Genomic DNA, 26,930 nt, shown 5'->3' on the forward strand with positions numbered 1-26,930 from the left:
GAACCAGTTGCAATAAGGAAATGAACACGAAACACATTTGGAAGGCTTCTTCCAAGTTCCCTTTGGCTATCTTTACATTCAGGCTAAGTACCATTAAGTATCTGTATTAAAATGACATGCACACAAAATTACGTCCTTGGATTATAACATAACAATGCAAAATTGGCTTCAGGTATGCATATTTTATAGTTACAGAAAGGCAAGCAACCCATATTCTTACCTTGCTGCGTATAATGTCATCCTCTTTTCGTTGCTGAAGAACTGGTTGGAGTGGTGGGAGTTCATCTGTACTTCTTGTCTTTAAAACATGATGCCCAAGGCGATAGGTGGCTTCAACATGTACAGGACCAAGGATATCCCTGACATCTTTCTATGAAAATTGGAAACCTAGTGAGTTAATTACATAAAACAAACATGTATGTAGGTAAAGAATATCCTGCCTCATATGAAAGCTAATACTAATTTAAGTCACAACTTTAATGTAAACAACAAATTACAATTTCAGGTACTAAAGGTGAGGGGAGACATGACAGAGTTATACAAAATTATACATAATGTGAAAAAAGTGATACTAGAACCCAAGGTCATCCGATGAAGCAGAGTGGTGAGAAATTCAGGACAGATAAAAGGAAGTGCTTCTTCACAACGCATATACTGTAGCTAAACTATGGAATTTGTACCGCAAGATGTAGTGATAGATGTCAACTTGTACAGCTTTAAAGGAGAATTAGATACATTCATGGAGGATAAGGATATCAATGGCTATTAATCATGATGGCTATATATTATCTCCAGTATGAGAGGCATTATACCTCTAAATGGCAATTGCTAGGAAATATAAACAGGAGGGTGTTATTGCACTTATGTCCTACTTTTGGGGTTCCCATAGGTATTGGATTGGTCAGCGGGTGCATAGAATGTTGTACTAGAACAGGCCTTTGGCCTGATCCAACATGACCCATGTTGGTCATCTTATGACAACTGCTCCAGCATACATGAATGCCACAGGACCTTTCCAAGTTCAAATTAAGAGTTCCCTTTAATTTTCAGTTCCATTTTTGCTACACAAACACATCCTCCCTGTTGATAGAAGGGTTCAGCTGACTGGAAGTTATATGGGACAACACAACCAATCACAGATACGTTTGTCAAGATTAAAACAATGATTTAAAACTTTTACAGTGCAATCCTATATAAATCAACTCAGAAGTAAAATAATGCCCAGTGAGCACAATGGGGCTTACTCCCAGGTAGATGTGTACAAGATTGCATATGTTAACAACAAAGGATAAAACATAATATAGAACAGCATTAAAAATAGCAGCAGAGTTAAAAACAAAGAGAGCCAGGTTAGAACTGTAGAAAACTCAACATCATTCAGCACCAGGCAAGCCCCTGGAGAGAGCATAAACTAGCATAAGGATGGCATAGCAAAAAAGGCCCTATTACTGATAATCTCCTGCCTCATCTTGAAAGACAGAAGGGGCCAAAGAAGGGCTTCTAAGTAAGACCTCCATAACTAGGTAGGCTCATGTGGGTAAAAGCTGTCCTTTTTATTCCTGTATCTTTAACAGCAGACATTGAACTGGTTCACATGTAATGACAATCTATCTGTTTAAAAACTGATGGGTTGTTGTGCACTGCAAGCAGCCCGCCTGCCACTTCCACTTTTACTTAACAACTCAAGTTCGGCTCCTTTGTAGGTTGTTCAGCCTGATGTCTGAACCTGGATCAAAGGGTTATTTAGGGGCTGAACAACCCAGTGGTTAACTCACGGTCTGTTGGGATGTTGAGTCTCTAAATGGTCCATCAGTCTGGGTTCACAGACCTCATGCTCATCTACTTACAAAGGAGTAGATCATGGGTCGTGCAATAAAAGTGGAAGTGGCAGGTGTGCTGCAGGCAACGCTGTAGGTCTTCTCTTTTTGTGCACAAAAAACCATCAATTTTTGGTTCCCTTTTCTCCTGTCACTCTCTTGGCTGTTACCAACCATTTCATCCCAACTAGCCTGGTTTAAGACAGAGAACACATTACCCTCATGAATGCTTGGTGAGTTGTGCAAGTAACATTGTTGCTGCTGTAAATCTCGATGTTTCCAGAGGTTGTTTCCGAAGTTCCATTAGAGGAAAAATAAAACCTTGCTGCAGTATCTGCCCTCCTGTAAACATCCAGGCTTAGATTATAAAGCAATACTGTAAAGGTTAAAGAGAAAGAATGAATGGATAATATAAGACGAGGGGTTCAAAAGTAATTCCAGAAGTGTTTCCATATTCATTAAATGAATGGTGAATTATAGTAGGCAACTTCTTGAAATGCCAGTTTCACAGTACCATTTTTCAAATCATTCTAAAAGCTATAGGATTTTCTATCTGACTTTTGGAGCTGCAGTGATATGATCTTTACATCTTTTTTTTCCTTTTCAAAATATCAAATGTGTGTTCTGATGAATGTGGGGTTTTTATTTAGTTTACAGATGTAAGCAAATCATTTCATAGCACTCTCATCCCCATAGAGTAGAGCAGATAAGACAAAAATCGTTAAGGGTGGAATCCTACAGCACTGAACTCAGAGGCTTATGGCCATCCTAGGCAGGGCCGGGAGGAGCAGGAGAGGCAATCTTTGCCTTCCTGTCCTCCCACCCTAGATTTCTGCTAGACGGGCTTCTTTTGCCCATCTAGCAAAAGTATCTCAGAGATGGAGGCTGGAGAAGGCTCGGGATAGCTCGCTTTCAGGCCTCTCCAGTCAACTCCCCTCCACACACAACAATTCCCTGTACTCTGAGGTTGCATTCCTGACCTTGCTCACACCTTGCATAGTGTTTTAAGAAACATGGTTCTTTCCATGCCAGCTGCTATGGAGCAAGGTGAAGTGACCTGCTATAGGACCTTACAAGCTGACACACAATTGCTCTCCTCCCTCTGCACCTTCAGGCCCTCAGAGATCTGCCCCCAGGGCTCCCCCAACCCTCCAGAACAGATTTTGGGGGCAAATGGCTATGGCAAGGGGAGGGTGAATCTTATTTCAGCAATAACGTCCATTCTGTTGGCAGAAAGACAACACTGGATTTCACCAAGAACGCTGAAGTCTTATTGACTTAAAAAGGGATTTAGGCAGGCCAGAACTGTCTACAGACATGCATACAAGGGGTTTTGTGCACACTCGAGCTTTTCATATTGGTTTCAAAAGTGAATTGCAGAACAGTGTATGTGTTTGCATGTGTATGTTTCTTAAAACACTATGCAAGGTGTGAGTAACTATCCCTTTTTATAATCCGCTAGGTGAGATCAAATAACATCCCCTGGAGCATTGTGGGCTCGAAACATGTCAGGATACCTTATCTTTCTAATTATATTAATTTTTGTGCTTTCCCCTTTTGTCAGTTGATGCAGCCCCTCACCCACCTTTCAGATGATGTGTTTATCGAAGTAACAGATACAAGAAACCTGTGTACATGTGGATTTGGGGGTGGGTGGGGTGGTGTTCACACTTCTGTATTGTTAGATTTCTAGATTTCAGGGTTTGAACCAAGATCTCAGGGTTTTAACCTTCTTCTCAGTGTCCCAAGGGAATGAGCAATTCTCAGGGATAATAGGCCAGAATCAAAAGGGTAGGCATTTTTGTTATTGGCTTGAGAGCTTCTGCTATTTTCTCCAACCACCAGGAAAATCAAATTCCGCTCTAGGGCGCCAAGCACAGCCATGCTCTTCCTCTGACTTGCCAGGTACCATCTTTTGCCGTATGATAAGCTCCATAAGGCTCTTCCCTACCTCAATCTGCTAGGCACCAACCCTTAACTCCCATTCTCTGTTCCTGTGTCTCAGAGCATGAGCCTTGCAAACTTGTCTATATATTACACCCCCAAAGTATATCGCCTTGATTTAATTTGATAGCAAGAGAGAAAAACAAACAAACTCAGGCAATGTAACTAAAAAGGTAAGTTAAATTTTAACTATTGTATTGCTACTCAATATAGATATTCTGGACAGTTTCCCCTGTCTATAACACTTCATATGGTTCCAAAACCAGAGACGGATACCTACTGGCATCAATATGGGTCTAATAATAAGTTCAATTTATTCACCAATAATACGTCCCTTTTTAAACAGAGAAATTAACCCATGTAATGAAGTACAGAGAAAGGATGTTGCAGCACTTAGCAAGCAGCTTACCAAGATAACCTGGAACTGTGCGGCCACTATAGTTAAAACAAAGCATCAGATTCACACACACAGCTGGTTGTCCATTTCTTACACAGTCCAATTTAGTTCGATTTACTGAATTGGGGTGTTTTAACGATGCATCAACAATGATTACTGCCCTTGTCCTAAAAGGTAAAAATTAATTGTTACAAGGTGCTCCCTTAGCATTCATGCATCTTTATCATTTATACATCCAATTTTTGCAAATACAGAACAATTATACACTATTGCTTAGATTCCAAGAGTCAAACTACACATTGGCCCTGTTCAGACAACACACTAAGCTATGATGGCTAAGCCTTTTGAGCTAACCATGATGGCTTAGTGTGTTGTGTGAACAGCTTTTTCCTAACCATGGTGGCTACACAACTACAGTTTAACCATGCACACTAAGCACTTGCTGCAAAAGGGTTAGCGGCCCTAACCATGGCTTAGCATGTTGTCTGAACATTATGCTATCTACATGATCTGTATCTGTTGCTGTTGTTTTAACTCAGTATGGGTGGGGACCCTAAGTATGGGTGAGGACCCAATCTGGTTCAGGATGACAGTGCATGATTCCCAGCCATGATCCATACCCAGCAATTAACGAGCAGGGCACCAAAGCTTAGCTATGTGCTACGCCAGCCTTCCCCAATGTGGTGCCCTCCAGATGTGTTGGACTATAATTCACATCATCTTTAGCCAGCTATGGCTGGCTGGCTGGAGTATTACAGGAATTGTAGTCAAACATATCTGGAGACCACCAGGTTGGGGGAGCCTGAGCTACGTGTTTTATGTAAGGAGTAGTTTGACACTAAGATGATTTAACTTCAGAAAAGATCACAGAAGGAAAATTTCCTGTCCCTGCTGCCCTCGTAAGGGGGCAATTCAATTACTGCATGGGATGAGGTATAGAGAGAGGAGGATATGGGAAACTTATCTTAGGATCCAAGCCATGACTGTAAAATACTATTTGACACATGAGTTCTGGGGAGTTCATTTCTTGGATCATTTCTTAGTGACGCTAGAGTCACACATTTGTATGTGCTGCAATGCATCTATTTAAATATGTCTGTGGTATATAGAACTCCAGAGCTTAATGACTAAGTTAAGAGCTTAATAAAGAACATTATGAGGTTGGTAGGGCATTGCAAATTTATCTAATTGTATCTCATAATTTACCATTATGTCCAGTTGTCTCCAAGCACTGAAATGTGTTTGACTCACCTCAGCAGCACCGCAGAATCAGACAAAAAAGCACCAACTGCTACATCTGAAGAAAAAGTACACACCACAAATTGATTATCATCATTAGTCACCAGAAATCTTCTCTCAGGCACAATCCCCTGATTGCATATTCACCTCTGGACTGCATTAAATCACTGTTTGCACATTATTAATTAGAGGGGCTTCAAGACACATCTATCATTAGAACTTCCTAAACAAAATTATTGAGATGGGGCTACACTACTTTTATTCCTTGTGTTAAATAATTCCACAGCAATTGTTAATAACATAGTTAAGCTGCTGCTCAGTCTCCACAGGAATACTCAAGATGAGCGATTCAACCAGAAAAGAATATTTAAGCAAGAATATTTACAGGGGAAAATAAATATCCTGTTTCAGTACATTTTAAAGAAAATTGTACAGTCCGAAACAAAAATCAAAATGAACAACAGATAAGGGACATCCCCCTTTAGAAGTTTTCCTCTCAAATGTTCAAACAAGTGTGGAAAGGCAGAGGAGCTGGGTGTGCTAGGCCATCCCCCAATCTGCCAGGTCACCTCCTACCTTCATGCGTTGAGAGCGAAGGTCTGAAGGAAGGTTCTTAGCTCGTTCAAATGAACACACATAGAACCCCCCGCATGACGAGAAGCCCAAACATATGAAAAATCCCCGTCCATGGCTTTGGCCTCTATGGGAGAATGTTTGCGCTAGTTCATGCAACCTCCCCTCTATATGTTGTTCAAACACATGGAGGAAAGCCTTTGAAGTGGGCTTATATGCCATCTTTTCCAGGAAATGGGGAACTGAGATCTGACCGCCCTGAGTTCTCAATGAATTAATAATTAATAATGTTTTAATAAATACATAAAATAAACTGTAGAATAGGGATTTTTAACACAGTACTTTTAGTAAAAAAAAAAAAATCTTTCCAGGACTCTTAGGAGAAAGCTGTGGCTATAAAGCAGTTGCTGGGGAACATGGGCAGGTGGGTGCTGTTGCACTCATGTTTTACGTGTGGGTTTTCCATGGGCAACTGGCCAGCCACTGTGTGAGCAGAATGCTGGACTAGATGGACCTTTAGTCTGATCCAGCATGGACAAGCACAATATAGGTTTGTAGGGTAAATATGTCCAAAGTCTTTTATATTATCTTTACTGCCATTTTTCTTTGCCTTCTTAAAATTGTAACTATCAGAAAGTGCTCACCTGAATTGTTAAAGGACTTTAAAGTGTGTGTGTGTGTGTGTGTGTGTGTGCAAATGTCTGCCCGGGTTGGATTCAGTTGGTCACACTTTGACCAATCAATGGGCCTAAGCAGGTCATGATTAAAATCCATTAATTTTAATGGGAGTATAATGAAATCTGGATCCAATCCAGTGAGACTTTCTTTTAAGCAGAATTGTATAGTGTTGCATTATTAATTTGCTTACATATAAATGTATGTATGTATGTATGTATGTATGTATTGCATTTCTATACTGTCCAATAGCCGAAGCTCTCTGGGCAGTTTACAATTTGATTGTTACAATTTGATTGTTTTAAAACTGTGCTGGGTTTTTAAACTAATATTTCATAGCAGTTTTATGGTCTTGTTCATAATAATTTTGTTTTATTCATTTGTAATCAACGTACGCTGTACCGCAGAGTAAGGAATAACAACACAAGACATTGTTCCTACAGCTTTAAATAAACAACAGAGAAACAACGTTTTAACTCACCTGAATACCCATTGTTATCTACATCAATTCTCCCAGCTATGGATTGACCAAACATGCGTAAGGTATTGCTGATTTGATGTCCTTGTATTCTCTAAAAAATTAAGATAGGCTTGATATTTTTAGGACACCTGAAATAACGAATTTGCAGGGCGGGGGGGGGGAATGGATGGATACCTATTTAAGAAGTATTAGTAGCTACAATTGATGAACAATAGAAAATAAAACAAGAGAGCAATCCTATGGCCCCTAGACAGCATCTGGGGGACTACAGGATAGCTCAGATTCTTGGATCTGAGGTTGGAGACCCTAGGAATCCAAGTTCTCCCCCTCCCCCTCCCTCTCATAGCCAGCATGGGAGAGAACTGTGCCGGCTACCTCTCCAAGCTCAGTTGCTTCTCAGAGAGGAGAGAAAGGGGGCAGTTCTGTGGACATGGAAGGAGGGTACTGGGGAAGCTGGAATTCAAGATATCCCCAGCCTCCTTTCCTCTCCCTCTACAGAGCTCTAGCTAGATGGACAAAATGGCCATCTAACAAAAATGCAGAACGGAAGAGCGGGGCAGTGAACACTGCCTCCACCGCTCCTCCCACTCTGCATAGGACGCACGTCAGCCTTGAAGTTTGCATAGGATTACACCCTAAATCAGCTTTCCCATTAATTAATCCTTTTTTATTGTTGAATATTCACATTCAATTTGGCATTTAGTAATGCTCTTTTGAGCACCTTGGGAAGCTTTCCTTTTACTGTTGTCTTCCCTTACTATCCTCTTAGCAGGGCTGGCTAAGACATGAGCTGCTCTAAAAGGCTGAATTGCATGACCTCTTACTATGCTGGGACATAAGGGTTAGTGGGATGAAGGCAAGGGAACGTTCATTAACAGGGCATTCTTGGCACATTTATTTATTTATTTATTACATTTTTATACCACCCAATAGCCAAAGCTCTCTGGGCGGTTCACAAAAATTAAAACCATAAGAAAACAACCCACAGGTTAAAAGCACAAATACAAAAAATACAGTATAAAAAGCACAACCAGGATAAAACCATGCAGCAAAAATTGATATAAATTGATTAAAATACAAAGTTAGAACAGTAACATTTAAATTTAAGTTAAAATTAAGTGTTAAAATACTGAGAGAATAAAAAGGTCTTCAGCTGGCGACGAAAGGAGTACAGTGTAGGCGCCAGACGGACCTCTCTGGGGAGCTCATTCCACAGCTGGGGTGCCACAGCAGAGAAAGCCCTCCTCCTAGTAGCCACCTGCCTCACTTCCTTTGACAGGGGCTCACGGAGAAGGGCCCCTGTAGATGATCTTAAGGTCCGGGCAGATACATATGGGAGGAGGCGTTCCTTCAAATAACCTGGCCCCAAACCGTTTAGGGCTTTAAATGTCAATACCAGCACTTTGAATCGGGCCCGGACCTCGACTGGCAGCCAATGAAGTTGTAAAAGGACTGGCGTAATGTGATCTCGCCGGCCAGTCCCTGTTAGTAAACAGGCTGCCCTATTTTGTACCAGCTGAAGTGTCCAGACCGTTTTCAAAGGCAGCCCCACGTATAACGCATTACAGTAACCCAAATGAGAGGTTATCAGAGCATGGATAACTGTAGCTAGGCTATCTCTGTCCAGATAAGGGCGTAGTTGGTATAACAACCTAAGCTGATAAAAGGTGCTCTTTGCCACTGAGTTCACCTGTGCCTCAAGTGACAGTTCTGGATCCAAGAGCACCCCCAAACTATGGACCCGATCCTTTAGGGAGAGTGCAACCCCGTTCAGGACAGGGTAAACATCACCTCGCCAGACAGATGAACCACCCGCTAACAGTACCTCCGTCTTGTCTGGATTGAGTCTGTTTGTTAGCCCTCATCCAGTCCATTACCGTGCCCAGGCACTGGTTCAGAACAGTTACTGCCTCACCTGGGTTTGATGAAAAGGAAAGGTATAGCTGGGTATCATCCGCATATTGATGACACCTCAGTCCACATCTCCGGATAACCTCCCCCAGCGGCTTCATGTATATGTTAAACAGCATAGGGGATAAGATAGAGCCCTGTGGAACCCCATGGCTTAGGAGCCATGGCACTGAGCAATAATCCCCCAGCACCACCTTCTGGAATCGGCCATCCAAGTAGGAGCGGAACCACTGCAACGCAGTACCTCCAACTCCCAGCTCAGTCACCCTATCCAGAAGGATACCATGGTTGATGGTATTGAAGGCTGCTGAGAGGTCCAGGAGAACCAACAGGGTCGCACTACATGCAGTAGTTGCCTTTTTTTTAGAATCGTGTTTCTCCTGTAGCTTAGCTCAAACATTTTCTGCAACTTCACAAGAGAGCCTAGTGTGTATTTTTCAGACACTGAGCTGCTTCGTTGATATTAAAATACTGCAGCTGGGCTGGCCTTGAACCCTAAATCTTCAAGCCTAGTTCCACACTATGACTCATATTACTTGCTTTCTGTAGTTTTGCTACAGGATCTACTGAATACTTACGAATGATGAAGACTGAAGCCCTAGCAGCTTATATTTTCCCATTAAATAATAGAATGGGAATTAGTGAGTTCTTTTCCTTCCTCTCTCTTCCTCCTCTGGTGGCTTCCCCCGCAACCCCAGTGTCTGCTCTAGGGGACTCTCTGGTTGCAGGGAAAAGTGCTAAAGTAAGAAGAGCCCTGCTGGATCAGACCAAGGGTCCATCTTGTCCAGCATTTCAGTCATATAGCGACCAACCAGTTGCCTATGGGAAACCCACAAGGAGGAGTGCAATAGTGCCCTTCTGCTAATGTTGTCTCAAAGCAGCCCTGAACTCCCATGCCTTCTGGGTTAAAGGTTCTGCTTACTGTTCTATGTTCTGCTTACTATTACAATTAATGAATACTCAAACTATAACCACAGTGGCAACTTTAAAAGACCTACCTGTGAGAAGGTGGCAGATATTCCATCTTTCCTGCCATTGTATATGTAAATTGCTCCTTCTAAATCATTTTCCTGTGGAGCCCCAATGGCTACATCTGTAAAACAACAACAACAAAACACATTTCAGTGGAATATTAAAGACTTACACCTTTGCTTTCATAAGCTAATATATTAAACTATAATAAACAGAAAGTGACGAAGCACAGCAGCTCTGACATCTGTAATAATCTCACTGATATCACGTTCAGTAGATGTTACTGACCTTATATCAGTAAAAAAAATGCAATAAACAGAGAATATTTGAAAGGGTAGTTCACAATCCTATAACTGAACTTGCAAGAGTTATCTTTGTATAAGGGATTCACGATAGTCACACCCATCACCTTGAACAGCAAAACAGACTAGGCTTTCATCATGACTCATGGATAAAGATGGTCTCTTGACTTAGCTCTTCCTTCTGACTTTATTCCAGACATGGACTGCTTGCATGCTTTAAAAGCCAATGAGAGAACTAACAAAATCAATAGGATCATATTCCTCCTGTCCCCTCTCTTGGCAGTGACTGTCTGTCAGGGCAACTAGGGCAGCTTCCATTCCAAAATCAGGCCTGACTCCCAACTGAAATGGATTTTGAAAATCCATATTTATTAAGACATAAAATTTGAAAGCAGGGATCTAGTTAATATGCTACACACACACACACACACACACACACACTCCAAGTTGGTTTTAAGAAAGGTAGAGAATTATTCTGAAGTAGCAGCTCTAGTTTATTTTTATTCATTGCACAGTTTTACCTACAAAACAAATGTTAATTAAGCAGATCCAGAGGAAAGTGTGAAATGCAAATGCTGCTCAAGTTGCTTAGCAAATAAATTTAGCTGTTCAGTACATTAATGCATATATAAAGAAATCTGAAGATAATCATTTCGCAAATACTATAGATTAAAGCAAATTTTAACAATGTCAGACAAAAACAAATTCATTTAGCAGAGGCTGAAAGACACGATCAGCTGATTGAAACCAAGTTATTTGGAAATAGACTTGCTAGAAAGGATTTTCTGTCCAGGAACATCTAGGGAAATTATGGTATTCACTGCCGCATAATGTAATGATGCACACTGAGCATATTCACTCAAGCACATGTGGTTAACAAGCACAGATCATTACACAGAAACCCAGTGAGGGTGGGTGGCTGGGGTGGTTAACAAACAGAGCGTGGTTTGTTAACCAAACCAGCCACCTAACCTCGTCGGGTTCAGGTAACCTGCCCCTGGCAAAGGTAATTAGGAAAATTGGGTTGCACACAACAGGCACGCACAAGGATGGTTAATAAGCTACTGTGGGTTGTTAACCATCCTCATGTTGTGCGAACTGGTTTACTAGTTTACATGGCTTTTAAAGAATGGGCCTGTCAAGAACTAACAATAATCCAACCTGGGAAGAGTGATAGACGAAGGCATTCAACTGTGTCGGGACACCCAGTCAATGCAGGCACATCCTAAAGCAAGCCCAGGGAGGACAGAACACTCCCATGAGGCAACGGATTCACTTGAACTTGGATTTTAAGCTGATCTTGACTCTTTTGACCTTTTATGTTTAAACTAAAAGGTGTCAGAAAAGTTCTAGTGATGGCTGAAAGAAAAGTTTAATAAAGAAACTGAAGATCTTGGAAGCCCCCAACACTTCCAAGATCTCAGCTTTGTCCCTGGAATCTGTTTTCCCCTTGAAACTTGGAATCAAAATATTCTGGCATGACATCAACATGGCTGTCCATCTGAGCTCTCCAACCGAGGTACTCAAGGTAAGAAAAAGAAGCCCATATATCTCCACGCTTGGTGGATGTTCTTTTTGCCTATCAGAAGAACAGGCAAGTATTCTTTTCCCAAAGTGAACCATGATTCCTCCAGAAACCCTGCCTGCTGGCTGGGTTAATGGCCACTTCTACCCACCCTAGGCAAGTCATCCCAGGCATATCTCCACAAGTGCCATTCTGGCATTCAAGGGTTCCAGATACTTTCTGTGCTGATCCAGTTAAGGGCTCACCCCACCAGGCATCTTCCTCCCCAGCCCCAGGGTTCCAGGGATTCCAATGCTGTCTCCTATCCAGGGCCTGATTAATTTCCTTGAACAGGATAGGGTGTATTCATATTTTAATAGCTGTGGGCCCTAGTAGCCTAGTGCTGAAAAAAAACTATTGGCAGGCAGCTGCTGGACATAAGGTTGCCACCAGCCTCTGCAATTATGCCTTTCTACATGTCCAGAAGCACTTTGGATGAAGGTGGGAGGTGAAAGCAAAGGTGGCTTGGCTAACACAGACCGCATCATCTGTTTTGAGAGAAACAAGCACTACTGGTTTGTAATGGCTTGGTTCCAAAATCATAATGCAGTACTTTTTATTTATTTATTTATTGCATTTTTATACTGCCCAATAGCTGAAGCTCCCTGGGTGGTTCACAAAAACTAAATCCATTTAAAGTATAAAGCAGTATAAAAACATGATATAAAATACACATTAAAAACGGATTAAAAACATACCATACATGATTAAAACATCTTTAAAACATCGTTAAAACATCCTAAAAACATTCTTCAATTCTTCGGAACAATTTTTAGCTTGTGTGATTACAGATCAGAACTCACGCATCATAGTCTAAAGACTGCAAAAAGCAATAACAAAATGATCAGAGAACTTAGCACTTTAACAATGCCAATCAATAGTTGTGCAGTACTCTATTGTTCTTCCCTGGTATTAGCAAGGATACTTAGATACTGTTTTTTTTAAAACAGGGCACTTATTTTCCTCTTTTAAAAAGCTTTAAGAGAGGAATTAGAGCTTTGTTATGGGCAGGGCATTTAAAAGGGAAATGAAGGCAACTGGTTTTAAGTGAACTAATGTATTTTATATGCCTGGGTAGTTTTACTCCTGCAGGGAGTACAGAGATAAAAGAATAACAATTCTCAGTGTTACCTAAAGCACAAAGATGGTTATTTGAATAGCTAGGGTAAATGATCCAAGAAGAAAGAGAATCAGAATATTGCTTCAAAATGCATCAAGCTTTAAAGAAAAATGGGGGAGAAATCCATGTTTTTATTCACATAAGAAGTTTTCAATCTCCAAATAAAAGGAGGCTGGAACTCGAAATTACACAGCATGCACTGAGTCTCAATTAAAACCAATCAGGGTAAAGAGACTTCCCAGATACATTCTCCTAATTTAAACCCATTTACAATTTTTAAAATTATTTGAAGGTTTTATTCAACATTCCTAATTATATTGCTTGTTGAATTAGTAATTATTTTAATTAGTATTTTTTAACATATAAAAATATTGAATTTGGCCACACAAAAAAGTTTCCCCCAAAGGTCACTTTCAAAAACAATTTAAAAAACCTCTAGTTTCTGTTCCCAGAGTCTGCCCCCAACCCCTCCCCTCCTCTCTCCTCCCCTCTCAGGTAACAGGGCTGGGAATTATTACTTCTAGAGACTCAGACAGCTGCTGCCAGTCAGAAAATATAATATTGGTTTAGAGGGACCCAGCTAATCGACAGCTATTAGCACCTATTAGTCATAAATATCAGATGCTAGGGATAAAATAGATGATCAGACTGCTGAAACTTTAGCTGATCAGAAGGATTACATATCCCTCTATTGGTTGGTCTAGTATAGCTGTCTTCAGAGGTTATGATAAACTATCCAGTCTTCCTTCCCATTTAGATTTTTAAAAGATACATATTAATACCTTCAAAGCCATCGTTATCAACGTCTCCTAAATTGGCAATGGAATCTCCAAACCTTGCAGCATACAAATCACTCCCAACCAGTGGTGTCTCCAACTCAACCATATTTGCTTCCTAGAGATAAATAATAGTTCTTCATTAAAACAATAATTCTAATAGTGTAGATGCAATTAGAGTAGATATAGCTTTCAATGCTTTTAGAATAAAGTGTTGAAATTTTCAGTGCTCTAGCGACCAACATGCTACATGAAAACACTCTTATTTTCCTCTTGCACTAGCTTCTCCCAGATGAAAATAAGAATGTTTCAATGTGGGCATGATTTCAACTTTGAAATCAATGAGACTTCAACATGAAATAATTATATAGTTAAACTCCCCAATGAAATCAATATTATGTTTTATATACTGCCATCAGTGTAAAGTCTTTACACCTTTCATCAGATTCATATGAAATCCTTTTACTCTTCGTATCACCAGTTTTTGTAGTATAGTTATATGATGTGCAGATCAGATCCATATAATACCACTATCTTTGTTTACATATATTAGGCTTCATTTTGTTGAACATAGTCACGTTCCTAGTTTTCTCTTAGCAAACTCAGCAGACAAGGGGAAGGATCCAATGGTGTCTGAGAGCACTACTTCTCTTGTGCTAGTAGAAACCAACACTTGCTGCCCCTCCTGATTTTAATTTTATTTCTTATGATTCTTTAAAAATTAAAGCATTTTATTTATTTTTAAACTGGGAGTCTGTCTTGCTGCAATGATAAATGCTGCCTCCCAGCGCCATCTTTATTTGGGTTCAAAAGCATAGTTTTGTGTTTTGGAGCTCAGTCCCCACCTCTGCCATGTACTCAGGGTCTTGGGCAAAGTACTTTTCTTTTAGCCTCACCAGTTTGGCTTCTGGGAAATGTGTGTTCTAAGACCAGCTATGCCCACTACGGTAGCTGTTTATGAAAGGACAAGATGCTCCATGGTATCCATTTTGGGAGAGAAAACCTCCCCACACACCTTCTCTCAAAATTCAAAATGTGCCCACTGATCCAAAAAGGTTGGGGACCCCTGGTTGAGTCCCTCACTAATAGCAATAGGGTTGCCATCCTTTTTTCTGCCAGGGCTCCTGGCAGAAATTTATCAGGAAAGCTTTCTCCAGCACTTCATCTCTATAACATAAAAATCCGTACCTGTTAAATTTCTGCCTGTAGGAAGCTGTCAACCGTACAAGGGCTGCATGAGAAAATCTGGTCCTATGAAAGGGCCATCAGTCATCCCTCTGATTCAACTGAGAAGGTAGTATCCAAGCCAGCCTTTGCACAAGCAGGGATTACTGCCAATTCTGTTCCACAAGCAGTGCCCATTGAGTGCACAATGGGGATTTAGCACTTTCTCTAGAAACCACAGAAAATACTTATTCTAGAACAGAACAGGGCAGCACAGTTCGCATAAGGGAGCTCTGCCAGCTTGTCCCAATTCAGAAATGAGTGTTTCCACTCATTTCAGGGCTTCCTAAAGAACATGCTGGGCACCACTGGTAGAACAGGATCAGTGGTGGGTCTACTTGGGGAGCAGCCTGCTTGGATATTGCTCAGAGTGCACTTGTGTTAAAACAAAGAAATACTTACAGATCCTGAGTTGATGTAAACATAAACCCTTCCTTCTTCTCTGACTTTACTATCCATTGGTGCTCCAACCAGTAAGTCTGAGAAGCCATCTCCATTGAGATCCACAGCACAGATAGCAGCTCCAAAATAAGAACCAAGCTGTCCACACACAAGAAAAGAGTTTTATTTATGGAATCATCAAGGCATTGTACTCTGTATATCAATTCCAACCTTTATAGAAGTATTACCTTTTTACCCTTTAATTCAGTCAAAATCGATAGGTGTTCAAGCTCAATGTTTAAAATGTATGCCTACAATAAAGATAAGGGGAGTTAAATGTACCAGAGGGCCAAAAAGCTAAGTATTCAAGCACATCAAAACCAACAGGTAAAAAAAGTAAGAATATCCTTATTCTGTTTTTAAGCTCAGGATCCAGTATTTGGCAATGGCCTGATCCAGTAGTATACACCACTCTCTAGTGTCCTCTTCTGGGCTGCTTCACGTACTGCAGTAAAATATTCCCCTTCATGCTTCCACCTCTAGTTGACTACGAGTACTTCCAGATGGAGGGTTCCTAGCACTGACAACCAAAAGGCATCTTTTCCTTGTGAATGGATTTTTTAAACGGAAAGAAAAGAGATGGGAGAAGCAGTGGGACAGCTCTGGAATACATCATCGTCTGCACCTCCCGTAAATTCTGTGAACAAGGCAGTGTGATTGCATGATAAAAGCCTTGTCTGGAAGCACTCTAATCTTTGTCTTCATTCACTGGAGCAATGCAATGTGCGAGTTGACAGCTCACTGATGTCAGCTCCTGAATCTTCTGTTATCAGTTGTACACAGTTTTAAGTGATATGGTTCACCTCCCAGATCAAATATACATTGGCAGGTGCATTCATAAGAATAAACAATAACCCATGAAAAAATCAAAAATGCCTTAAGAAAATATGTATGGAAAAATGTGTCATGGCATCTCTCAGACAGACAGCTTTCCTGCACAAAGAGTCTTGTGGAACTTTAAAGATTAAGAAATTTATTTGGGCATAAGCTTTCATGGACTGATATGGAGCGCTTCAGGGGTTTTCTATGCAGTACATGGGATTGAGTGTGGGGAAGAAAAATGGGAAACCATGAAATCAGAAGGACTTTCAATGCAGAAAGTACTGATGGCGACAATTGTGTTATTAACAGTAGTCAATTGACAGTGCAGCTGTTATTGATAACAAACTTCCTATCAGCAATACTTCTACAAAACGCAAACAGACCAGTCTCTATGAAAAAGGATAAACGGACACAAATCAGAGATAGCAATATTCAGAAACCAGTTCGAAAACACCTCAACCTCCAAGGACACTCTATATCATAAATCTTAAAGTGGCCATTGTGGAGCAAAAGGAGATTAGAATTAGAGACGGCTGAGTTAGAATTAAGATGATGAATTCTATCGCAAAGGTTTGAATCACGATAGTGGATTTTTATCACACTTCATGTGTTAATTTGCTTCCCTAGTGCCAAGGCGTTATCAGCAACAGCTAAACTGTAAATAACCACTGTTATTAATGTGATTGTCATCATCAGGCCTTTCTGCACTGAATTTCCTTCTGACTTCACCGTTTACAATTTATTTATGTCTGTATTTATTTGTAACATTTATATACCACTGAATATAACAGAAACTCTCAGCTGTTCACAACATTAAAACACAATATTAAAACACAGCATTAAAACACTTCCAACTACAATAAAGAACCGGTAAAATGGAGTGGCACAATTAGCTTACTTACAGCCCAGGGAAAGCCTGAGTGAACAAGTGTGTCTTCAGGGGGCGTTTAAAAGATGCCACATTTTCAGCCTCCCTAAGTACTCAAGGGAGGGTTTTCCAAACGGTGGGTGCTGCTACAGAGATGGCCTGCCGTCTGGATAATTCATGGCGATGTCCCATTTGTTTCGGAATATCCAGCAAGACCTCTAATTCTCCCACCATTACCACATGTACTGTATAAAAAACCTGAAACTCTCCATTATTTCCCATGAAACAGCTGATGTTGACTGTTTACAAAAGCTTATGTTAAAATAAATTGGTTAAATCTTTAAGATGCCATGACAGTCTTCACTGCTTTTGCTGCAATAGACTAACATGGTAACCCTCTAGAAACTATAAACCCATTTTAATATGCAAAACTTTGATACATTACCACTACTGAGAGGAGGGGGGAATTAACTCTTACTTTACCAGTCTGCTCCTGCTGGGGAGCACCTCCAATTACTTCTGTACTTTTTGGAGAGAGGAAATGACCAGCTCCAACAGAATACCCTGTCCATAAGAGAGTCATGAATGAATGAATGAATGAATGGGTTTCAGGTTCTATACAATTTGAATAACAATGTTCTGCCCAATCCGCAACTGAAATTGAATGAAGTTTTTGAAGCAATTCTTGACATGTGCCAAAAGCTGAAGCTTATGGCTGGTAGTGGATTCACATCGCTTCTTGTTCACGGCAAGTCATTCAACAGGCATATCCTTTAAATATTTGTTGAGCAGACATTATCCAATCCTCTTTCCAATATTTATTTATTGCATTTTTATACCACCCAATAGCCAAAGCTCTCTGTGTGGTTTACAAAAATTAAAACCATAGAAACCATTCAAAATATAAAACAAACAGTATAAAAGCATAATATAAAACACAACATAAAAACACAGCCAGGTACTGATTTTTATGTCATAGAGATGAGGTGCTGGGGAAAGCTTTGTTATTTATATAAATAACAGACTGGGATGCACTTTCTTGTCTTGCAATATGGCAGGAACATGCATTCCCACTGCCACCTTGGGTCACTAGTCACATATTTGTGTAAAATGCAGTTACCGATTGCAATTACTACTAGAAACTATAAATTCTTACTAGGGGTATCTCCAGAATTCAGTTAAAACCAGTTTCTGAAAGCAGATTTGAGGGTTTTTGCTAGGTAAAATCCTCACACCTTGGGTTGCCATACGTCCTGGAAAACCAGGAATGTCCCAATTTCCAGGAGATTCTGAAATGTGCCACCCGGCTGGGCAAGAATCCCGGATTCCTGGTCCAGCTGGCCGGAGAAATTCTGACCTCCAAAACGGTGCCTTGAGCCTGCTCAGTGGAGTAGCAGCAGCAGAGAAAAAGACGCATCAATCTGGCGCTTTTTCCAGAGCATCACTGCTCCTCCACAGGCTCATCTGTGCCAGCGGCTGCGTAGAAGAGGAACAACAGCGAGGAAAGGCGCACGTGCTCTCCTCAGGCTACCTGAGTCCCAGGCAACGCAAAGGAGTTTGGTGAGCTTGGCTGGTTGTGGTCAGACCTTTAGGGTAAGTGCGGGGCGGAGCTGCTGGGTTATTTGTGGGGGAAGAAAGAGAGTTTTGTGGGGGACAGGAGGGAGGGAGCGAGTGGGGGACGAGGGGGTGAAGGAGAGGAAAGGAGAGAGGGGAGAAAGGAAAGAAAAACCACTCCCCCCAAAATCCCCCTTCAAAAATCCCCCTCCTTGGATTTGGGTTGCAAGCCTCAAATCTGTTACTTGGAAGTAAGTTGCAGTGAATTTAAGATGTCTGGTTTTACAAGTTGTTGATGTTTTCACTGAAAAATTAGGCTTTGCAAAAACTGGGCTTTTCCTAAACCTTTATATATTGCTCAGTTTTTGTTTTGTTTTTTTAAAAAAACTACCCCCCCACCCCGAAATTGTCCCGGTTTTGTGGATTCAGAATATGGCAACCCTACTCACACCCTTTCCAAAAAATCCAGCACTCGACCTTACTGGAATCTGTTTGTAGCTTGGGATAGTTTTTGATTGCTTTTTGGACTGTTCAGTTCAGTCTAACTGAACATACACAGGCAAATGATAATAGCAGACTAATAAGCCATATTTCCATGATGGATCAGTACCTTTATTCATGTCAAGCAAGGCCTAGCACAATCTGCTACAAGAGAATGCGTAGATGTCCCTTTCTATTTAGCCAGGTACCAAGAAGATATTATTTTTATGTCTTGTGTGAAAGTGTTGTTGTCTCAGTTCTTTCAAGCAAGTTCTTTCCTAGCGCTTTCTCGTAGACGGCAAAAACAACCACGGCTCATGAGGAGAAGCAGCCATATAAAAACATATTGATAAAACATTTCAGTTACCTAGATAGCTCCCAGACTTAACTTGACTATTCCCATCCTCATATGAAAGAATAATATTTGCAGTTTTATTGTATACAAAGATGGATCCAGTCCAATAATCCGATCCTGGAGCTCCCATAATAATTAAATCCTGGAAGAAAACAAAAAGCTTAAGTTCTTAAAGATAATCAGAGTGAGTCATGTTTATTCCTGCTCTGTCTGTTTTGAAGTCTGTGGCATTACCTAGGCCTAGCCAAGTTTGTTCAACTGGTACATTGTTCAGTAGGAACAATGAAGTCAAAGTGCATATCAAATGTTTTATGTATTTGAAAATATATTAGCCCTTACACTGCTAAAGATTAAGTCTGCAAACTATTCCAATCAAACCACAAGCAAAATGAAAGACTGCACTTCTTTGCAGAGTATTTTAGAATTCATAGTTCTTAATACAGAACATAAAGGTGCGTGGTGAAGTACTTTGATCTTTATAACCCCAAATAAAATGCTGTTAGTTTTATGATTGCTTTGAATATGTAATTCTGAATCAGACAATAAAATCTTATGTTCTATTATATTATTTATATATTTCGAAAACAGAGATGGTAATTCTATATTAAAAATATGATCCATGACCTGCATTAAAAATCTTGATGCTGTGAATTCGCCTGTTTTAAAATATATCACAGAACAGGATGGAATAGCAGCCTGAGAATATAGATGAACTTAAATTGTCAGCAGTGAAAGCAGTCACTTACACCACTCCATCTGAAGCCTGGTTGTATTATTCAGGAACGGAACAGAGCAAGTGTCCAAGTCAATCCGTTTCCCTTACAGTTACAAGGTACAGCTGTGAGACCAAAATCCCATAGGATTAGAGTCTCCATACTGGTGCCCATGGGCACAATGTGCCCAGAGATATCTCTCTGTGTGCCCCCTCCCTGTCCCTCCTGATTTTTATTTTATAGGTTTTTAAAAAAATTGGGAGGTTGGTATGCTGCAGAGCAAAGTGCTGCCCTCTGGTTTTGTGCTTTGGAGCGCAAACCTCACCTCAGCCTTGTAATTTGGTTCTTGGGAAAGTTAGTTTCTTTTAGTCACACCAGTTTGCCTTTTGAGAAATTAATCTTTTGTTACTGGCCATATCCACCATGGCAGCCAATTGATGAATAGACAAGCCTCCCCAACATGGCAGTTTTGTGAACGCGCCACTGACACATTCAAAATTCCGAATGTGTCCACTGGCCCAAAACGTTGGGGGCCTATAGGATGCTGCACAACAAAGAACCCATGCATCCAAGCAACACAGTGGCTTTTGGGTGTTGCACATGGGCTCCGGGGGGGAGGGGGAGTCTGGTCATCACAGTATGACAATAGTGGCTGGACCAATATGCAGGAAGGGTGGGAAATGGCCACATGTGCAAAATAAGAACCTCTCTCTGCAGGACCAGACCAGAGATCCATCAGGCAGTACTTTGTTTCCAACATCTAGCTAGCTTATAAGAGGCTCACAAAGCAAATCATGAAAGCAACAGCTTTCTTCTCTGGCTTGTTTCCAGTATCCGGAATTCTGGGATCTGCTGCCTCTGAACATTCTCTGAGTTTCCATGTAGGCAATATGACTAACGGACTTTGAAAAAACATCCTCTGTTGCATTAATTTGTTTAATCATTTTGTGAAGACAATATTAAGGTGAGCCCTGTCAGATCAGATTAAAGGTCCATAAAGACCAGTAGCCCATTCCTGGACTGCCCAATCAAATACCACTAGAAGCCCCACAAGCACAGCATGAAAGCAATGTTGCTTCCCAGCTCTACTTTTGGTTACAAGTAGCCATTACAACTACTGCCGGCCTTTTGTAGTGTGACATCATCAGAGGGATTTTTAAGCCTGAACCTCCATGCTTCAGAAATACAGAACCCAATATTAGATTTCAGTGCTGACACATACTTCCTGTTCATTATGTGCATTCATTCTGCTTTTTAGTCAAATCTAGGTCTATCTTCCCTGTAATAATATATAATACTGAATATATGGAGACATGGGTGTAATATATAATTTGTCTAGTGTAAAGCGACAAGATAAAGATGTACTGTAAAAACAAAACAAAATACCATTTTATTTTCTAGAAGAAATTAACAACTTTGAGAAAGAAGCAATATTTTTATAACACGTACCTCTGTGTAAGTTGTTGCTATTCCAGCCTGGCATGATCCATATTCTTCACCGTATTTTTTCCAGAATTCTGAATATTCACAACAAAACACAGAGAAATACTTTTAAGTATTAAAAAAAGCAACTAATAACAATAATCCTTCATGAATAATATAACAAATTCTCTACAGCTGTTTTGACAAAGAAGTTGGGATTAACTGGCACTACAGGCATCCGATAGCAAGATAATATCCTGCTTAGTAATATCTGAAGAATAAAGGATTTGAGAAGTATATTGTCACTACTCAGCCTTGCTTTCAAAAGTCTAGTTCATATTATTCTAATAAAATTGACAGATTAATTTTGGACAATGTTATTCCAATAAACAAGAATGCCAATGTCACAATTTTTATAGGCTTCATAAAAGAAGATGCATTGGTAGCATTGTTGGGTTTTGTTCTCACCTCTTTCATAATTGCAGGCAATATCTGGTAGGGAGAACAATAGTACTTTCCAGGGCATCTCAGAGCAAAGCAATAAAATAAAATAAAAGTGGTAGCAAGTAAGATATGCAATTGCCTTTGAGTGCTGAGGTCACCATGCTTCTGTGGGGTGGGTGGAAAAGGAGCCATGGCGGGCACAGTTCCACCCCCTTCCCCACAGAGGCAGGCTGGCAACAGCACTGTTTGTCTCTGCTTCAGCCAAGGGCAGGAGGGAGGTGGTTGTCAGAACAGTAGGAAGTAGGCTGGCATTGCCACCAGTTCACCTCCACTCTGGACTAAGTTCAACATAATCTTCCAGCAATCAGCAGGGACTCCACCAACTTGCTCTCTGAGGCTGCTGCTTCTCCTTCCATGGCTATACCAAGCATGAAGCCAGTGGTGCTTCTCTGTCCCTCAAACACAATTAATATTCTAACATTGCCTCTTCTGTGGATGATTTCAGAGTTAGTGGACCCGTTCAGAAGACACCTTAAACCATGCCTTTAACCATGGTGAATAAGGTTTTTTGTTTAATTTACCATGGTTAAAGCCATGTTTTAAGGTGTCTTCTGAACACAGTCTGGCTTTCTGGCTTAACCAATATGGTTAAAGTCATAGTTTAAGGTGTCTTCTGAATGGGGCCAGTGCTAGGTAGGGTTGGGTGAGACACTGGTTTGTTTTCTGATATGAATTCGCCCAAATTCACAAATGTTTCCATTAACCAGAAGAAAAAAACTTCAGGTTTTAAACATGTGAATGTAGGAGAAAGGGAAACTGACAGATTCATCCATACCTTGCCTCTCCTGCAAATTTCTCCATCCCAGCAGAGGACTCTGAGAGCTTAGCTCTTAAAAGTCTGGATTTAAATTCCTGTATATTCAACCATGCTCAACAAGAGAAACTGAGAATTTTGTCCATCCCTACTGTGAAGTAGATTCTTTTCATACATTTTTTTAAACCATGGCTGCAACCATACAGAGAGTTTTATAATCAAGTGCATTTATGACACATCCCTCTCCCCCCACAACACACACAACCCTGTTTTGTTGTTGATGTTGTTTATAAAGATAAATGTTTACAGCAATCATGGTAGTCACAAAAACTTTAAAAGGACAGAGGTCTGATTGTCGGCATTCATGGTTATGAAATGTTGAGCATTTGTCTGATGTAAACTAGTATTCCTCAAACCAATATAATTTTATTCTATCAATCAGCGGCATGTATGCTTACCCTTATAGCAAGGACATATCCTTTGACTCAACAATGTCCGGAAATTGGAAGGTATCTCATAACAAACGCCGTAAGGAAATTTGTCTTCTGTGATATAAAATACATTTTTCCAAAGATGTCCACAGGCCTACATAAAAATAAAGGCGATGTGAAAAGAAGTATGATGAACACAAATGTACTCCGAAGGCATTGGAAGCTTCCTTTTACCAAATCAGACCCTTGGGCCACCAAGCTCATTACTGCCTACATCAGGAGTAAACAACCTTCTCTCTCTCTCTCTCTCTCACACACACACTCACACACACAGAGAGAGAGAGAGAGAGAGAGAGAGAGAGAGAGAGAGAGAGAGAGACTGGCAGTAGCTCTCCAGACAAAGGACTTTCCCATCGCTACCTGTAGATATTATAGACTAAATTGTGGACCTTTTTAGCTGCAAAGCATATGCTCAACCAATATGCTGTCCCAAATACAACTATTTGAGAATGTAAGGCAATACTTACAACAATGGATCCATTTTCTCCTGGCTGCCTTGACAAGCTCACTCCAAGCCACTGATTGTCTCTTTCTTGTTTACAGGTTTTTCCACATTTTTCCCCTTTTGGATCACCTTTAACCAGAAAAAACACATACATACATTTAAATAGCAATCTTTGGGAACACATGAACTACACCATCACTACATTCCTCTCCTGAAATTATGTCAGCTGGATGATGATACGATTACAGTGAACACGTCTCCATATGCAGAAGTATAAATGTTTGTAAATTAAAAGGAAAAAGAGGTTTTTAACATCCCAAAACAGCCTCATGAGGACCTTAGAATTTTCAGTCCTTATGGAATGTTGGGGTACCAGGTGAGCTGGGAAGCAGAAGGAAATGACCATCTTAAGCCCATAACATTAGTAAGCATCCCATTAGAAGGTATTAAAGTTGAAATTATCCCCTCCATGCATTATATTGGAACAGGATACCTGAGAGAGCACCTTATCCTTTACCAACATGTCCGGTCATTGGAAGGCATGCTCCTGGTGGTTCCACATGGACCTCTGGCCCAATTGAGGTCCACCAGGAGAAGAGCCTTTAGTACATTGGCCCCTTCTCTGTGGAACTCCCTGTCCCTGGAGGTCAGGCAGGCACCAACACTAGGCTACTTCCAGCACCTCCTGAAAACAACTCTTTTCCAGGAAGCCTTCCTCAACTGACAAGCCACTGTTTTTATTCGTCTTTTGTTTTAAATTGAACAATTTTATTTTGCTGTTTTTAATCGTCTTTCTTTTTACTGTTTTATTCCTGTGTACACCACTCCAAAATCTATCTATGGAGCGGTATATAAATTTTGCAAATAAGTAAATAAATTATACACAGTTATGCAACCTGAAGAGGGTGAGGTTACCCTGCAACATTTTGTTGGAAGCCCCTCTGGTCTTATCTACCCCAGAATATACTTTTTCAGTTCTTTCCATCCAAACAACCTCCCTTTAAACAGATTTTCTTACAGATACTTCTGCAAAGCCCACCACAAGGAACATGAAGGCAACAGACCTCTCCATGCTTTTTAGTATATTTAGAGGAATTGAGCTTGTTTACATCAGCTTGTTTACATCAGCAATTTATTGTACACTCACGATTGGCCACTCACAGAAGTTTGTGGGTCAATTTACATGACGTCATGAACAGCCAGGATGTCTCCCACAGTATCCTTTAGAAATTCCACCATGAAACAAACCACTTTTAAAGTGGTAATAGCTGAGGAAAAGCTGGATCTTCCACCACTACATGGCACTGTCTCATTGGAAGTGAACAGAGGGGAAATATTCAATTCAAGCCATGTGATCCCCCCTCTCCGTCCATGGAATGCAGCCCTTAACAATCCCGCTAAAAAGCAGGGAGCACAAACACCCTGGGTAAGCAATGCAATTTCCTCTTAATGCAAAGATGCCCATTATGACAGCTTTTTTTTTAAATGTTATCCCAATGCTATAATCCTATGCATACTTACTTGAAAGTAAGCCCTATAATACTCAGAGAGACTTACTTCTCAGTAAACATGCATAGGATTATACTGGAGTAACATAATACTTTTGTTTGTCAGAGTTACTAGCTATGCTTTCTACACAATTGCTTCTCTACCTGTCAAGAGATTCCTTCTGCATTTTTTAAGACAGTCCACTTCTGAGCAGTCCTTAACTCATTGCTCATAACAGTCAAGTTCATACACTAAACTGAAGAGTAACATTGTAAGTGATAGAAATCATATGTATGTGATGATTAATTCTGCAGCAACTCTTCAAAGGCTGTGAACTTTTATCCCCAAGGCTGACACGCCAATTTGCAAGTGCATTTTTGATGAATTTCCCCAGTTTGAAAACTGTCAGTGTCTCAAAGTCACAGTTTTCATTATCAGGTTTTTGTGTTTGGGGTTTTAGATGCAAGCTTTGAGTTTATTTATTTTTGTACTCTTGGACTCAATACTTCAGAATTTATTAGGTTCTCTCATACCTGCTTCAGCTCAGCAGCATCAGAAGCTGCCCCCAAGGAAGACATCTTTGTTTACAGCAGAAGTAGGTAACTTGATGCCCTCCAGATAATTTGGACTACACCGCCCACAATCCCAGACCATTGGCCATGCTGTCTAGGGCACAGGTTAAGGAAACTTGTCGAAACTTCTCTAACCAAGACCTTAGAGATTTAAGTAGAACTGTTTATATCTAAAAAAAACTGAGGGAGATAAGATAGGAAGCATGGATATTCCACCAGCACGGCTGAAAGACTACTTGCTTCCCAGCTTCCTTTCCTCCCCATTCTTTATCACATCAATTGTAAGCCTGCAGGCAGAGACAGTTTTGTTTTAATTGATTCTATGTAAGCCACTCTGAGAGCTTTTGGGCTGAATAAAATACTAAATAATAAATGATGGCAAATAATTCTTACTAAAGTATCTTTAAATGTTGTTATATTAACTTTTCTAATGCTCTAGTGATGTTCTTTGAGCATTGTCATCATAGAGAAGTGGCATATAAATAAGCTGATTTTGAGCGTCATTAGACAGGGGAAATCGCGGTTCCCTGCCATCGATTCTCCACCCCCGCTCCGCTTCCTCTTTCTTCCTGGAGAAGGAGGAGCAGGAAGTAAACAAAGACCATGTGGCCCATTCAGAGGCTGTTTTTATCGCACCGCTTTTCCTGCACACAGCAGGAAATGGTGGCGCATTCTGTTTCCCCAAAAAAGTTGTATTTAAAGGGTCCATTTTGTGACGGAAAAAAGGCAAGAAGGAGTGGGAGGCAGACGGCGTTGTCTAAAGGACGCACGAAAAACCATGAGTGGCTAGTAGCGAGCGTGCAATAAAACGCTTGTCTGATGAACCCCAATGACATTGCCTTTATTTTGTTTTAACAACATGGCAAAATCAGCAGGTGGCTTTTGCCAGGCAATATCAACCTCTAGAAACAGGATTCTGTGCTTCTAATAGAATTACAGTACAATCCTATGCATGTCTACCCAGAAGTAAATCCTATTTCATTTACTGGGACTTACTCCCAAATTAAGTGTATATAAGATTGCAGC

At 40.6% G+C, this 26,930-nt stretch overlaps 1 protein-coding gene across 1 annotated transcript in view; it reads right to left on the reverse strand.

Moving 5' to 3' along the window:
• The window catches only part of ITGA4 (integrin subunit alpha 4), a 51,844-nt gene that overhangs the window by 19,866 nt on the left and 5,048 nt on the right, over positions 1-26,930 (reverse strand). Inside the window, exons 3-16 of the mRNA XM_063118597.1 lie at positions 23,867-23,973; positions 23,367-23,493; positions 21,678-21,745; positions 19,528-19,657; positions 17,605-17,690; positions 15,625-15,687; positions 15,398-15,535; positions 13,778-13,889; positions 10,036-10,130; positions 7,127-7,217; positions 5,410-5,455; positions 4,171-4,325; positions 2,036-2,193; positions 221-370 (exon numbers count right to left, since the gene is read on the reverse strand). Coding sequence (XP_062974667.1) covers positions 221-370; positions 2,036-2,193; positions 4,171-4,325; positions 5,410-5,455; positions 7,127-7,217; positions 10,036-10,130; positions 13,778-13,889; positions 15,398-15,535; positions 15,625-15,687; positions 17,605-17,690; positions 19,528-19,645 — 1,212 coding nt within the window. The 5' untranslated portion in view covers positions 19,646-19,657; positions 21,678-21,745; positions 23,367-23,493; positions 23,867-23,973. The remainder of the gene's footprint in view (positions 1-220; positions 371-2,035; positions 2,194-4,170; positions 4,326-5,409; positions 5,456-7,126; positions 7,218-10,035; positions 10,131-13,777; positions 13,890-15,397; positions 15,536-15,624; positions 15,688-17,604; positions 17,691-19,527; positions 19,658-21,677; positions 21,746-23,366; positions 23,494-23,866; positions 23,974-26,930) is intronic.

Source organism: Elgaria multicarinata, chromosome 2, assembly GCF_023053635.1.
Source record: "Elgaria multicarinata webbii isolate HBS135686 ecotype San Diego chromosome 2, rElgMul1.1.pri, whole genome shotgun sequence".
In the NCBI taxonomy this organism is placed as follows: domain Eukaryota; kingdom Metazoa; phylum Chordata; class Lepidosauria; order Squamata; family Anguidae; genus Elgaria; species Elgaria multicarinata.